Source organism: Notolepis coatsorum (genome assembly GCF_963971535.1).
Source record: "Notolepis coatsorum genome assembly, chromosome: 7".
Lineage (NCBI taxonomy): Eukaryota > Metazoa > Chordata > Actinopteri > Aulopiformes > Paralepididae > Notolepis > Notolepis coatsorum.
In genome coordinates, this window is record NC_140171.1 from 141,313,894 (window position 1) to 141,329,976 (window position 16,083).

Here is a 16,083-nt window from a genome sequence, read left to right on the forward strand (position 1 = left end):
ATGACATGTTGGAGAGGTTTTCAAAAGAACAGCTTCTCGAGCTTGCTGTGCACTACAAGGTCGAGCTAACTCCCAGTGAGAAACGTTTGAAACCATCTGCCTTGGGTGCTTTGAGGGTTTTGCTCATTAGGGAACAGGTGCTTGAGGAGAGGGTGGAGGAGCCTCCTTTGTCTGACGTGTCTCCGCTATTATCTGGTGCAGAGGGTGAGTGGAGGATTAGGGAGTTGGAGTTTAAGGAAAGGCAGCTAGAGCGTGAGGAGAGGAGAGAGGAGTGTGCGCTTAAGGAGAGAAGAGAGGAGTGTGAGTTTAACAGTGAGCGTGAACTTAAGGAGCGTGAGCTTAAGGAGAAACAAATGTTGCTGGAGCACGAGCATGCACAGAAGGAGCTTGAATATAAGCATGCTGCCTTGCAGGCGGGTGCTCTGCATCCAGAGTCACGTTCCGGGTTTGATGTAGGCAGGAATATTAGGATGGTGCCACCATTTTTTGAGAAAGACGTGGAAAGATATTTTCCCCTTTTTGAACGGGTGGCAACCACATTGAAGTGGCCTGATACCGCCTGGACACTGCTGCTGCAATGTGTTTTAGTTGGTAGGGCACAAGAAGCCTACACTGCTCTGTCCCTTGAACAAAGCGCTGATTATGAGCTGGTTAAAGCTTCCATTTTGAGGGCTTATGAGTTGGTCCCTGAGGCCTATCGTCAGCGTTTTAGAGGTTATCGCAGGTTGGAGGGGCAGTCTTATGTTGAGTTTGGTAGGGAGAAGGAGAACCTGTTTGACAGGTGGTGCACTTCTCAGAAGGCAGAGTCAAGAGAGCAGCTTAAGGGTGCTCCAGTAGCACACCATGTTACCGCACTCGCGCGGGACTCCGTGCTGCGTCACGGATCTGGTTGACTCCGAGTTCGATTCCCGGACCCGCCGTCATTTGCAGAATGTCTCCCCCTGCTCTCTCTCCCGTTTCACCCTGCAACTGTCGGTCATGCTTGACCAGGAAAGCGATAAACGCTAAAAAAAAAAAGTTTAAAAAAAAAAGAGAGCAGCTTAGACAGTTGATTCTCCTAGAGGAATTTAAAAGATGTGTTCCTGATACCGTTTCCACACATCTAAATGAGCGTGGGGTATCGAAGATAGGCGACGCCGCTGTCTTTGCCGATGAGTTTGTGTTGACACACAAGTCCGTGTTTTTGGAGGACTACCGTGTTGAGTCCGGGGATAGGCGTCCTGTTCAGGGGGGCCGTTTCCCAAAACCTGTGTCTGCTGGTCAGTTAACTTCACCTCCTAGGCGGGGTGGGTCTGCTGGTGCATTCCCAGAAGGGATTATCTGTTTTTACTGTAAAGAACCTGGTCATATCGTTGCTGGGTGCCCGGTGCTTGAGCAGAAAAATGTCAGGACCGTGGCTCTGGTAGAAACCATATGCAGGACGCCTATGCCAACGTTAGATGGGGAAAGTATCAAACGTGTGGACAAAGAACTCGAGGGTTCCTCAAGGTTTATGATGAATGGATTTGTTTCCCTGACTAATGCACTAGAGTCCAAACAGGCTATAACAATTTGGAGAGATACCGGTGCTTTTCAGTCCCTCATTCTGGAGGGGGTTTTGCCGTTTTCAGAAAACTCTTCTTTGCATTCCGGTGTCGTTGTTCGGGGCTTTGGGGGTGGATTTGTGGATGCACCTTTGCATGAGGTCACGCTCAATTCTCCCTTAGTATCAGGCAATGTTGTTGTGGGGGTATGTTCTCACATTCCCATAAAGGGGGTGTCCTTCATTCTAGGGAATGATTTGGCTGGTGACAAAGTGTTGGCTACTCCGGTTGTAACTCCCATTCCTGTGGTTTCTGAGGTCTCTAATGAGCTGGCACAGAAACATCCAGGAGTGTTTCCTGTGTGTGCTGTGGCACGAGAAATGTCAAAGGACAAAAGTGATGTTGTTGATACTTCGACTTGGGACATTACACTTAGTGACACATTCTTTGTTGAGTTAAAATGTGTACCTGTTGAGAATTTTGGAAAGCACACTGTGGATGTACCTCTGCATAATGATTCTCTTGATTGTGGTTTTGTGTTAGGCCCGGTGGTGAAACCAGAGTTGACAGGCGTGCCGGAGAAGCATGTGACAGGAGATGATATGGCAGCGCAGTGTCTCAAGGTCTTCCCAGCCTGTACGGTGGCTGAGGCCACGAACGAATTGGAGGATGAGTGTGGGAAGGATGCTATGAGAGGTGCTGTTGTTTCATGTGACACCGTTCTAGTTGGAGAGGCTACTAAGCTTGACTTAGGCTGCCAGCCTTCCCACAATCGCTCTATTGTCCCTAATGTTTCACTTGTGGGCAGGGATGGTCCCAGTATGTCAGTTGATGATTCTGACATTGATCCACATGTCCACACTGATTCTCTGCCATGCACTAGGTGTGATGGTCAACCTAGTTACCTGTGTCCTGTGGAGCAGGAGCCGCCTTCGCGACCTGGTCTGTTGAGTGGCAGCCATTTTGATTTTGATCAGGACAAAGTTATTTTGGGTGACGCCATTTTAGATGGTGTTCCAGACGTTATTGTGTCGTACTGCCATGTTCCCGGTACACTGGGGCTGTACCTGAGGCGGTACAGCCTACTCTGGATGTTCACGGTGTGCAGTATCCTGAACTGCCAGTGCCAGGTGGGATGGATATGGGTGCGGTGGTGGTATCAGTGATCTATGGTTTTGTTGTGCTGTGTTCTTTTCTGTTAAGCGCAGTTCTCAGGTTGATTTTGGTTTGCAGTATAATTTTGACAGATCGGTATCGGTGGTCGTGTTCGACAGGGGCCGACCCGGTTCTTGCCTTGAACCATTTTGATGTTTACGTTGGATCCTCCACTTTACCCCTTGTTGTGTATACAGACCATAACCCTTTGGTTTTTCTTCACAGCATGGTGAACTCGAACCATCGTTTGATGCGATGGAGTTTGTTCCTCCAGGCGTATAACTTGGATATTCGCCACATCGTGGGAGGGTCAACGTGCTAGCAAACGCCCTCTCACGATCATAGTACCGGTGTTTGTGGTACCCGTTATCGCTGTTGTGGTAGTGGCCCTGACAACTAAGGGGTCACAGTTGTTTTTTGTTTTGTTTATGGGTTGTTGTGTAGTGGTTGCCTCTTGGGCAACCAGTTTGGTGGGGGAGGTGTTATGTACTAGAGGCCTGATCACTCCTGTGTCACCGGGCATGCAGGTGAGGCCTGCCAATTAGCCAATTAGTGCTGATTGGTTACCTGCTGGGGAGCTTTAAAGGCAGACCTAGTAACACACATGCACTGTCTGTGCTTAGAGAAAGAGCTGTCACGTTCTTCTAGTCCTTGTCCGTTGGGTTACCTTAGTACTTTAGTTAACATTTACCTTAATAGTTCCTTGAGTTAGTAGCACTTTGAGTTAGAGCACGGGGTTTTGGTGTTGGTTTGCACATAGGTTGCGTGCCCCTGAGCCAGGGTCGTAACAGTGTGTGTGTGTGTGTGTGTGTGTGTGTGTGTGTGTGTGTGTGTGTGTGTGTGTGTGTGTGTGTGTGTGTGTGTGTGTGTGTGTGTGTGTGTGTGTGTGTGTGTGTGTGTGTGTGTGTGTTACCTGCAGGATGGAGGGGGTGTGGTCACAGGGCTGGAACATCCCCAGAGTCACACAGTTCAGCAGGATGGCCAACATGCTGACGCGCTCAAACCATGTGATCAGAGGTTAAGGTACAAACAGCAACAACAGCAACAACAATAACAACCAATGGCAGAGCAGGTAATATGAGTCTATTTTCCAATTACTTCTATTCTGTTGGTATTTCTTATTGGTATGGAATGGAGCATTAAAACTTCACTATGTCAAGTTTCCAGTTTCAAGTTTGCTTTCATTTGTCACGTATAAAGTACATGTACTTTACAGTGAACTGCTTGGTTCTGTATGAGCCCCTGAGGATGTGCTTCATACAGTAAGAGGAATAATGTAATATTGTGCATGTCATATGTAATATTGTGCATGTCATATGTAATATTGTGCATGTCATATGTAATATTGTGCATGTCATATGTAATATTGTGCATGTCATATGTAATATTGGCACCCTGTGGCCAATGGCCATAAGAGGTTGGGCACTGTTATACATTCATGTTATAACTTTATAACACACATATTATACATCCATATTATATATTCATGGTATAACTTTATAACACACATGGTATACATTCATATTATACATTCATGGTATAACTTTATAACACACATGGTATACATTCATATTATACATTCATGGTATAACTTTATAACACACATGGTATACATTCATATTATATATTCATGGTATAACTTTATAACACACATGGTATACATTCATATTATATATGCATGGTATAACTTTATAACACACATGGTATACATTCATATTATATATTCATGGTATAACTTTATAACACACATGGTATACATTCATATTATATATTCATGGTATAACTTTATAACACACATGGTATACATTCATATTATATATTCATGGTATAACTTTATAACACACATGGTATACATTCATATTATATATTCGTGGTATAACTTTATAACACACATGGTATACATTCATATTAGGGATGTTCGATATTGGCTTTTTTACCGATATCCGATATACCGATATTGTCCAACTCTTAATTTCCGATACCGATATCAACCGATAATTTCAGGTCATTAACATTACATATCTCTTGTTGTGGAATTAACACAACATTATGCATATACTTTGACAATAAATACAAGAATAATTTGTTCTTACTTGCTTGCCTGGGTAAATAAAGGTTAAATAAAATTTAAAATAAATTTAAAAAAAAATGATTTTTTTTCTTTTTTTTAACCGATACCGATCATTTCCGATATTACATTTTAATGCCAATATCGGTAGGCCGATAATATCGGACATCCCTAATTCATTTTATATATTCATGTTATAACTGTATAACACACATGTTTTACGTTCATGTTGTTCACATTGGATTCTCTAGAAGCCTCGTACACATTTCACGGCACTGGTCCAACTGGAAGAGCTTGTTTTGGGCAAAGAGTGTTCTCTCCTGCAGCCTAACTGTCATGTAGCTCGCTGCAGAAGCTCTGTTTATTCCATTAAAAAGTTACATAGTGGAGGTTTAACTAGCGGCCAAGTATCCATTTCAGTCGCATCTGTGTGTGTGCGTGTGTGTGTGCGCATGTGTGTGTGCGTGCGTGTGTGTGTGTGTGTGTGTGTGTGTGTGTGTGTGTGTGTGTGTGTGTGTGTGTGTGTGTGTGTGCGTGTGTGCGCATGTGTGTGTGCGCGTGTACGTGCATGTGTGTGTGCGTGTGTGTGTCTGTGTAGGTGTGTGTGTATGTGTGTGTAGGTGTGTGTGTTTGTGAGTGTTCTCAAGCTGACAGCCAGGAGGAAGGAATTGAGCTGAAGTGAGAGAATCTGCAAGATATACAAGAAAAAAGTATCTCTCACACACACACACACACACACACACACACACACACACACACACACACACACACACACACACACACACACACACACACACACACACACACACACACACACCTACACATACACACACACGTTTATAGATAATTGTGAGAACTGCTGGGTGACAGAAATGTATTCAAGGGCCAAGGACGCATATATAACAAAGCCTGGAGCAGCCGCATTCACACACATCATCACACATGAGCATATGCATGCACACACACTCACACACGTGTACACACACACACTCACACACTCATTGACACACACACGTACACACACACATGCACAAAGTCGCCTTCCTGGACACTTTGCTCTCAAGAGGGCACAAATATTAATGAGAGTACAATCCTTTATCACCCTTGGGACAGAGAAACGAGAGAGAGGGGGGGAGAAAGAGAGAGAAAAACAGGGAGGGAGGGAGGGAGAGAGAGAGAGAGAGAGAGAGAGAGAGAGAGAGAGAGAGAGAGAGAGAGAGAGAGAGAGAGAGAGAGAGAGAGAGAGAGAGAGAGAGAGAGAGAGGGGGGATGTTTGTGTGAGTAATCCGGTGTCCTCTCGTTGCTCTGGTTGCCATGGGAACTCCCATTTTACCGTGGGAACTGATTCCAGAGTTACATCCTATCTGGGGTGGAACTCACCACAATTATCACACACACACACACACAAATACAATTAAATTGATGTCCTTGCCAACACCTAGAGCATCTTCCTCCATCTTCCTGTGGCGGGGACTAGCTTTAATCCAGTTCCATGTGGATGACTTACAGCAGTTTAAATGACCACACACTCACACACACACACACACACACACACACACACACACACACACACACACACACACACACACACACACACACACACACACACACACACACACACACACACACACACACACACACACACACACACACACACACACACACACACACACACACACACACACACACAGACAGAGATAAGGAACAGGGCGGGGTCAATGTGTGAGTGATAGATGGGATGAGAGTGTTACCGTGGTGACCCATCACTCAGCATCCCCTGTCAGAGACCCGCGGTACCCAGTATCTCCACTTCACTCTCTCCTCCCCTCTCTTTCCCTTTCTACACACATACTTTCTCTCTCCTCTCCTTTTTTATCTATTCTCTCCCTTCCTCAATTCTCTACTCTCTGCTTTTGCTCTCCCCTTCTTCCTCTCCATCCTTCCTTCCATCCATCCATCCATCCATCCAGCCCTTTCTTCATTTCACACTCTTTCACATGATTCTCACCTAAACTGCTCTCTGCTTAGTCACACGCTCCTCTCTCTCTCTCTCCTCCCGTGCCACTCCTCTCTCGCTCGTGTGCCCTCCACGCTCCCTCCTCCCACCCCCCCACTGATCCTCGTCTGTCCTCTCCCTTCCTCTCTCCTTTATCCCCGTCCCCCTCTCCTCGTCTGTCCTCTCCCTTCCTCTCTCCTTTATCCCCGTCCCCCTCTCCTCGCCTGTCCTCTCCCTTCCTCTCTCCTTTATCCCCGTCCCCCTCTCCTCGTCTGTCCTCTCCCTTCCTCTCTCTTTTATCCCCGTCCCCCTCTCCTCGCCTGTCCTCTCCCTTCCTCTCTCCTTTATCCCCGTCCCCCTCTCCTCGTCTGTCCTCTCCCTTCCTCTCTCCTTTATCCCCGTCCCCCTCTCCTCGTCTGTCCTCTCCCTTCCTCTCTCCTTTATCCCCGTCCCCCTCTCCTCGTCTGTCCTCTCCCTTCCTCTCTCCTTTATCCCCGTCCCCCTCTCCTCGTCTGTCCTCTCCCTTCCTCTCTCCTTTATCCCCGTCCCCCTCTCCTTGTCTGTCCTCTCCTTTCCTCTCTCCTTTATCCCCGTCCCCCTCTCCTTGTCTGTCCTCTCCCTTCCTCTCTCCTTTATCCCCGTCCCCCTCTCCTCGTCTGTCCTCTCCCTTCCTCTCTCCTTTATCCCCGTCCCCCTCTCCTTGTCTGTCCTCTCCCTTCCTCTCTCCTTTATCCCCGTCCCCCTCTCCTCGTCTGTCCTCTCCCTTCCTCTCTCCTTTATCCCCGTCCCCCTCTCCTCGTCTGTCCTCTCCCTTCCTCTCTCCTTTATCCCCGTCCCCCTCTCCTCGTCTGTCCTCTCCCTTCCTCTCTCCTTTATCCCCGTCCCCCTCTCCTCGTCTGTCCTCTCCCTTCCTCTCTCCTTTATCCCCGTCCCCCTCTCCTTGCCTGTCCTTGGGTAGTGGAGTTTTAGTCTCTCTGTCGGGAAGCTGAATCTCAGCCAATAGATAAAATACAACACTACAGTTAATAATTAATATGAACGGCAGAGTGGTGTAGAGATGAGGGACAGAAGAGAGAGAGAGAGAGAGAGAGAGAGAGAGAGAGAGAGAGAGAGAGAGAGAGAGAGAGAGAGAGAGAGAGAGAGAGAGAGAGAAAAATCCAGAGGGGGAGAGGCATAGAAAGAGAGTGTGTGTGTGTGTGTGTGTGTGTGTGTGTGTGTGTGTGTGTGTGTGTGTGTGTGTGTGTGTGTGTGTGTGTGTGTGTGTGTGTGTGTGTGTGTGTGTGTGTGTGTGTGTGTGTGTGTGTGTGTGTGTGTGTGTGTGTGTGTGTGTGTGTGTGTGTGTGTGTGTGTGTGTGTGTGTGTGTGTGTGTGTGTGTGTGTGTGCGTGCGTGGGTGGGTGGGTGCGTGTGTGTGTGTGAGAGAGAGGGGCGGGGGATAAAGAGGAGAGAATGATAAGTGGAAAGGGGGCAAACGAGGGAAGATGATAGATGTGATGTGGAGATAAAGTACAACAAATTGAATAGGATGAGAGGAGGGGTCAGGCCCCAGGCCATTTGACTTCAAACTGTAAATAACAGCAGTACACTCTCTCTCTATTGGCTCTCCCTCACAGCCCCTGCTCCTTTGTCGCTCTCTCTCTCTCTCTCTCCCCTCCGGTGCCAGCACAGGTGAAAAAGGTCACGCAGACATTGTAAATCAAATCCGATCACATCACCCTGATCTTTCTGGCATCGCCCTCCTCCTCCATGCACACGCTGAGCCAAGTATGGCTACAAGACGTTACCATGTAGAATCCCCATCAGCATGAAAGCACTTTCACATACAGGGCTCACTGCATCCAACGTGGCCGGGCAACCCACCGCGTACGTCATCAGAACCTTTGTCGTCGTCGTCGTCGTCCCCCCCCCCCCCCCCCGCGCACCAAGTAGCTATGTGACAGCTGGTTACCATAGAAACAGAATCAGTTGAAATCATTTTAATTGGCTGCCTGACTCTCACAACTCCATCTATCACCGTCTCTCTCTCTCTCTCTCTTTCTCTCTCTAATTCAATCTTTGTTTCCATCTCTTTATCACTCTCTCCATCAGCCCAATTAAAGGTTACAAAGACACTTGAAAGACTTCCGGTTTGACCGCGGAAGAACATGGCTGCTTAACTCGCGAGCTCCCCGACAGCAAAATGATTTAGCCCCGGGAAACATTTATTAACAACACCAGGGTATATATTTAATAGGGATGACAGAAGGGGCTATCACGAGACGTAGGGCGACCACGATTACAACTGAAAAGGACGACGGAATGGCAGAGAATGACGAAGTAACGGGAGGAAAAGATGGCGACGATGACTGTGAACAAGAAGCCACGCTGTTGAACATATACAACGAGCTCAAAGACTTCAGAAAAGACAATGAGCGTCAGTTTCGGGAGATAAGGAATGACATGAACAAAATGAACGACAGGCTCGGTGAAACGGAGGGGAGAATCGGAGAAAATGAAAATGTGCTTGATGCGGCGACGGTTTTAATAAAAAAACTGATACAGAGGCAGGCCGACATGGAGGCTAAACTGCTCGACCAAGAGGGCAGAACGAGGAGAGAGAACCTGCGGGTGTATGGTATCCCGGAGGAGAAAGAGGGAAAAGACATGCATGGATTTCTAGACGGCTTGTTTAAGGACGCACTCGGACTGCCTCATGACATGGACCTTCGTATCGAACGAGCACACCGGGCACTGGCCCCAAGGCCTAACAACCCACAGCTGAAGCCACGGTCAATCGTGGTTAAGTTTGGGAGTTACAAAATGAAGGAAGAGATAATACGCCGAACATGGCAGAAGAAGAACGTCTCATGTGGCAACGATCGCTTCTATGTCGACCATGACTTCCCCACTGAAATACTGAAGAAGCGAGGAGAATATGCCGAGGCCAAGAGAATAATGAAGGAGAAGAATCTCAAGTTCCAGACACCGTATCCAGCGAAGATGAGGGTATTCTACGAGGATGGCACCTGCCTGTACCAGAGCGCGGCGGAGGCGACGGCGGATATGGCAAAACGTGGATTCAAGATCACCGTGGTGAACCCGACTACCGACCCGGACCGAGAGGAGATAATGCGGCTGTCTACCTGGCAGACAGTGGGAAGAAAACGGGGACCGGGGGACGACATGCAGGCGATGGGGACTGAACGCCCCACACAGCAGGGCAATGGTCATCACGGATACCGGGAGAAACTACAGGGATTCAGACGGGGACAGTCGGAGGCGGACAATTGAGATAAAGTTCATGAAGCGCATGGATACAGATAAGTCACGGGGGCATCGTCATAGAATAAATAACATCACAAAATGCCAATATGTATATAAAAGAAAAGACAAAAACAAAAACAAAAAGGGATTGAAAAAAAATATATAAATAAAAAAAAAAGATGTGTAATGAGAATAGAGGGCAATAGATAGGAGAATATGATAAAACTGTGGGAGGGGAAATATCCCGGATGGATACAGGAAAAGTATAACGAAATGAACCACAGGCCATTATGGCTATGTCATAGAAGTTACAATATACCAATATATATCTGAGAGATATACAAATGTTAATTGTTGGAAACGTTACCGTTTTGTCAAGTTCAGTTGAATTGATCGCACTGTATATAGATTACAGTGTGAGCCATACGTTACATCAGGGTATACAAGATAGTAGGGGCACAGTTTTGGGCAACCTGCCTTGTGCCATATGCACTCCTCTGTTAGTCGAGGGGGACCAAGGTGCATGGGTGAGTATCGATCTCACACTCGGTACGACTGTTCTATCTGGGGTCATATCGAACGTAGCTTGGGTAAATGTGGGGGGGGGGAATGTATTTATGTTTTTTTTATATGTTCTTTTTTATTTCATTGTATGCTATACTATTGTATATATATCTTCACAGTCTCAGGCACTAGAATACGTCCTGGATTGCACAGGGGAGATGCATTACGAGGAATATGGGGCTGATTAAAATAATATCGTGGAATATAGACGGATGTCATCATCCCATTAAGAGAAAAAAGATATTGACGTTCTTGAAACAAAAAAAGACAGATATTGCACTAATTCAGGAATCACACCTGGATGAGGAGGAGTCGGCCAAGCTTAAAAGGGATTGGGTGGGACAAATATACTATAGTACGTTCTCTTCTAGGAAGAGGGGGGTGGCAATATTGGTGAGAAAAAACTTAGACCTAAAGGTGCACAATAGTTTCTCACATGATGAGGGAAGATGGGTTATACTGGATGCTGATTTAGAGGGACAGAGGACTACTTTAGCTAATATATATGCGCCCAACGGGTCATCCTCAGACTTTTTCCATGAGGTATGTGAGGTGATCAGGAAAATAGGGAATAGCAACGTAATCATAGGGGGGGACTTCAACTTGGTTGGAAACACCTTAATGGACAGATCGTATCAACCCAGGACCGCTGACAACACAGGGAGACTGGCGGTTGGTGTTCTGATAGAGGAATTGGGTCTAGTGGATATTTGGAGGGTTATGAACCCACAAGAAAGAGACTACACGTTTTACTCTCACCCGCATTCCTCATACTCTAGAATAGATTATTTACTGATCTCTAGCGCACTGGTAGAACAGGTGGCAAGTACTGGGATAGGGAACATTGTAATATCTGACCATGCTCCGGTTGATTTAGTGATCACATCCATGGAAGAAGGGCAACGATCTCGGAGATGGCAATTCAATAACCTGATGTTAAATGATGAAGGATCGTGTGCGTACATTAGAACTATATTTAAGGAATTTTGGGAACTTAATGAAGGGTCAATAGATGATAGTGGCATAATGTGGGACACATGTAAAGCTTACATGAGAGGACGACTCATACAATACGGTGCGATACTAAAAAGGGCAGAGAAACAAAAAATGACAGCGTTAGATGAGGAAATTAAAATACTCTCGAAACAGCACAGTCAGAGACCAGACCCAGAAACGTGGAGAAACCTAAGCAAATCCAAATATGAATTGAACAACATATATCAAAAGAAGGCTGAATATGCGTTATTTAGGACCAACCAAAGATACTATGAACAAGGGGAGAGAGCGGGTAAAATACTAGCGAATCGGGTTAAACAAATGCATAATCAAAATATTATATCCTCGATTCGTAATAAAGATGACAAGATCATTACAGACAAAAAGGAAATTAATAATGTTTTCAGGTGCTTCTACCAGGACTTGTATACCCCACAGAAGGCGGTGGATCAGCTAAAAATGGACGCGTTCTTCGACAGAATCAAACTACCGTCATTATCGAAACAACAGGTAAAATCAATGGAGGGGGGGGTCTCGATAGAAGAAATACACGCGGCAATCAACAGCCTTAAATTGGGTAAAGCACCAGGAGACGACGGGTTTACTCCCGATTTCTACAAACAATTCAGTGATATAATCGCTCCGAGACTATTAAAAGTATATGAGGATTCATTGTTAAAGGGGGGATTGCCCACTAGCTTGAGATCTGCCACTATTACATTACTACAGAAAAAGGGCAAAGACCCTCAATGCTGTGGAAGCTATAGACCTATATCCCTGAGCAATTTGGAAGAAAAAGTATTGGCAAAGATACTTGCGAATAGAATAGAAGATGTATTACCAACTCTGGTGCATTCAGATCAAGTGGGCTTTGTGAAGGGGAGAAACTCAGCTGATAATATCCGCAGACTCCTACACATAATGTGGAAGGTCAGGAATGATGTAGAACCTACAGTGGCCTTCTCATTGGATGCCGAAAAGGCCTTTGATAAGGTGGAATTTGCATTCTTATTTCACACACTAGAGCGCTTAGGGTTCGGACCATCGTTTACCGGGTGGGTAAAACTGTTATACACAAATCCGATGGCATCAGTATTGACCAACGGGATCGTATCCTCGCCCTTTAACCTAGGGCGGGGGACGAGACAAGGTTCTCCGCTTTCTCCCCAAATGTTTGCGCTCTTCCTCGAACCACTTGCTATCGCACTAAGGACTAATCAGGACATCAAAGGGATAATAGCGGGACAGGTAGAACATAAATTATTTTTGTATGCGGACGATATCTTATTGGTATCCAGCAATCCCCGAACAGCAGCTGGGGTCATTGGAACTATTATCGAGTCCTTCTCCGAAATATCTGGGTACACAATCAACTGGAGCAAGTCAGAAGCAATGCCTCTCTCTAAATGTTGTCCCCCTGATATCAGAAGGGGGTGGCAATACAGATGGATGCCGTCAGGGTTGATATACCTAGGAATAAAGCTGATCCCAGGTCTGAAAGAGTTGATGCAAACCAATATTGCCCCTATAATCGAACACATTAGTGCTCTGACCCAGAATTGGGCCAAAATGAATATGTCCCTCCTGGGAAAGATAAACCTAGTAAAAATGATATTGGCTCCCAAATTAAATTATATCCTATATATGTTGCCGCTGACTCTCCCGACCCAATTACTCAAACAGTATGACAAAGTCATTAATGTTTATCTGTGGGGGGGCAAAAGGCCGCTATTTGGACGGGCCAAAATGTATGCAGCAAAGGAAAATGGCGGCTTATCCCTGCCTAAACTAGACTGGTATCACTATGCATTCTCGCTCTCCCAGCTCTCCAAACTGAATCACTCGTCTGAGGAGGCACCTGCTTGGGTCAAGATGGAGGAGGAAATGATATATCCCTCATCTCTGGAATCCTTCCTGACACAATCAGACAGACCTATACCTTTTAAAAACCCTTTAATGGCATTTATCAGGGAAACTTGGAATCAATGGCACAAAATGACTGGTGATAGCCCATATTTAACTACGAGAGCCTCTATATGGTATAATAAGAAACTAAAGATTGGTAAGAAATCAGTCATATGGGACGATTGGATTAAAAGGGGGATACATGTACTAGGGGATATAGCCGGGGAGGATGGGGTCTTGCCTTTTGAGGATATTAAAGAGGATTTTGATATAGATAATAAAAACTTTTATAAATTCCTACAGATTAGACATTGTATATCGTCATCAATAGGAGGACCAAAGTGTGGCCCGATTACTGCAATTCAAGAAATATTCTATAAAGGATGGCGTAGGAAAGGCGGTGCGTCAAGATTTTATGATGTTATAAGGGAATACAATGTACCCAATTGGCGGGTCTGAGATTGAGCTGGGAGAACGATGTACGTGAGGATATTACTGAGGAAATGTGGGAGAAACTGGTGTCCAAATGGAGTAAATTCTCTAGGGAGGCGCAATCACAACTTATTTTTTACAAAGTGTTGAACAGAAGCTATTGGACGCCTAGTAAACTGGCCAGACTGAAATTAAGGGACAGTGACATCTGCTGGAGATGTGAGAAGGAGACAGGCACTTTACTGCACATGTTGTACGAATGTGAGAAGGTCCGGAAAATGTGGGATCAAATTGTGATATTCCTAAGTAAGGTCTTGAATGTGAAGATAAATAACGCCCCAATGGCATGTGTTTTGGGTATAGTACCGAAAGGGATTAAACTGCCTAAATACCGGGGAATGTGGTATAGAATGGCCATGATATCAGGATGTAGAATTGCATTACGACATTGGAAATCACCTGTTGATATTACTTTTAAAGAATGGATGGAACTAATGTTCCGGACGGCATCGTATGAAAGGGTGACGTATAGAGTCGCAGGGAGAGAGGATATTTTCGCTGAGGTATGGGACAGTTTTCTACACCTGACTGAACGGTCTGGGGACAAATGATTAAGATGGGATTACAATATTATCAAGGATGAATATGAAAAAGGGGATTTGATCTGATGGTACTTGTGCTTTATAATGTATTGTGTATATATGTACATATATTTTATGTCCGGATGGTGTGTCTATGGAACGGTCACTGTCTCTATCACACTCACATGTGCGCAGGTATAGCCGCATACAAGTATCTAGGATACACATATTCATATGTGTACATAATAGGTTTACACACACTCATATACACAAGGATAAGGTATACACGTCAGGGGCACACATACATGCACATACTCATTTATAGGAAATAGGCATACACATACCTACATATACACATAGTTGAAATATAAGCTTTCACTGACACATAAGGGGGATACACATGTATATAGGAGACACACACATACGTAGCTGAGACGCACATATATATACACATCTGAGATATACACACACATAGGGGGCAGAGGCACACATGGATACGAAACACACACAAGAGATAGGAGTACAGTCACATACCAGGAAGATGCACACACACACATATGAGGCATGTACACATGCTTACGTGATACACGTACCCACATACATGTGTCGGAGACATGCGTGCATGCATGTTAACATGCACAACTGCATATGTCTGGGGCGCTTTCTCTCACATGCAATATGGAGAAGGGTGGCATCCCGATAGAGGATGCAGCACATACCTGCTCGAAGGTAGTTCGGTCTACATACGAGGTATATATATCAGGAATGTATACGCATAATGTATAGTATAGTATGTTTCTTTTTTCGTAAGTCTTTTTTTATTTTCCATGTCAGTTATTAATGTATTTGTATGAGTCCTTTACATGTTTTGTATGTTCTTACAAAAAAGAAAAAGGCAAATCCTGGAAATTGAATATGATGATGTGGAAAGAGATGTTGGAATGTTGGAGAGATTTGTGCAAAAAAAAAAAAAAAAAAAAAGACACTTGAAAATACTCAGTCCATAACACTGTGTGAAACATCAGACTCTGTGGATTTGAAATGGAACAATGAGCTTTAATTTGCGCATGTTTACATGCACTTAAATAAAGTCATATTTGGTTCAAGTCCTTTTCAATCAATGAAATCTGAAATCTTCTGCAATGCAAAAGTGATCAAGCAAGGGCGGCACGGTGGTGTACTGGTTAACACTGTCTCCTCTCCTCACAGCAAGAAGGTCCTGGGTTCGATTCCCATTTGGGTACCAGTTTGCCGGGTAGCCATGTCTTGGGGTGAAGGACGACGGGATGGGTCAAGCGCAGAGATGAAATTTCATCAGTGACCCCAAAAAGAAAATGCATGTGTGTCGCCCATTGTATGTGTGTGTCACTGCATGAATATGTTGTAATGGGAATAAAGACTTTTTCGTTTGTGAAATAATTCCATCTTTCCTTCTGTCTTTGCCTGGTAACAAAGCAGAGACCCATCTCAATACATTTTAATGGGATATTAGGGGAACAGCTACTGAACAGCTACTGAACAGCTACTGAACAGCTACTGAACAGCTACTGAACAGCTAATGAACGGCTACTGAACAGCTAATGAACAGCTACTGAACAGCTAATGAACAGCTAATGAACAG

General features: G+C 45.2%; 1 protein-coding gene across 1 annotated transcript in view; it reads right to left on the reverse strand.

Annotated features, from left to right (window-relative positions):
- LOC311231788 (voltage-dependent T-type calcium channel subunit alpha-1I-like) overlaps window positions 1-16,083 on the reverse strand; it is a gene marked incomplete at both ends in the record, with an annotated part of 346,702 nt that overhangs the window by 278,876 nt on the left and 51,743 nt on the right. Inside the window, 1 exon segment of the mRNA XM_084318416.1 lies at window positions 3,592-3,685. Coding sequence (XP_084174542.1) covers window positions 3,592-3,685 — 94 coding nt within the window.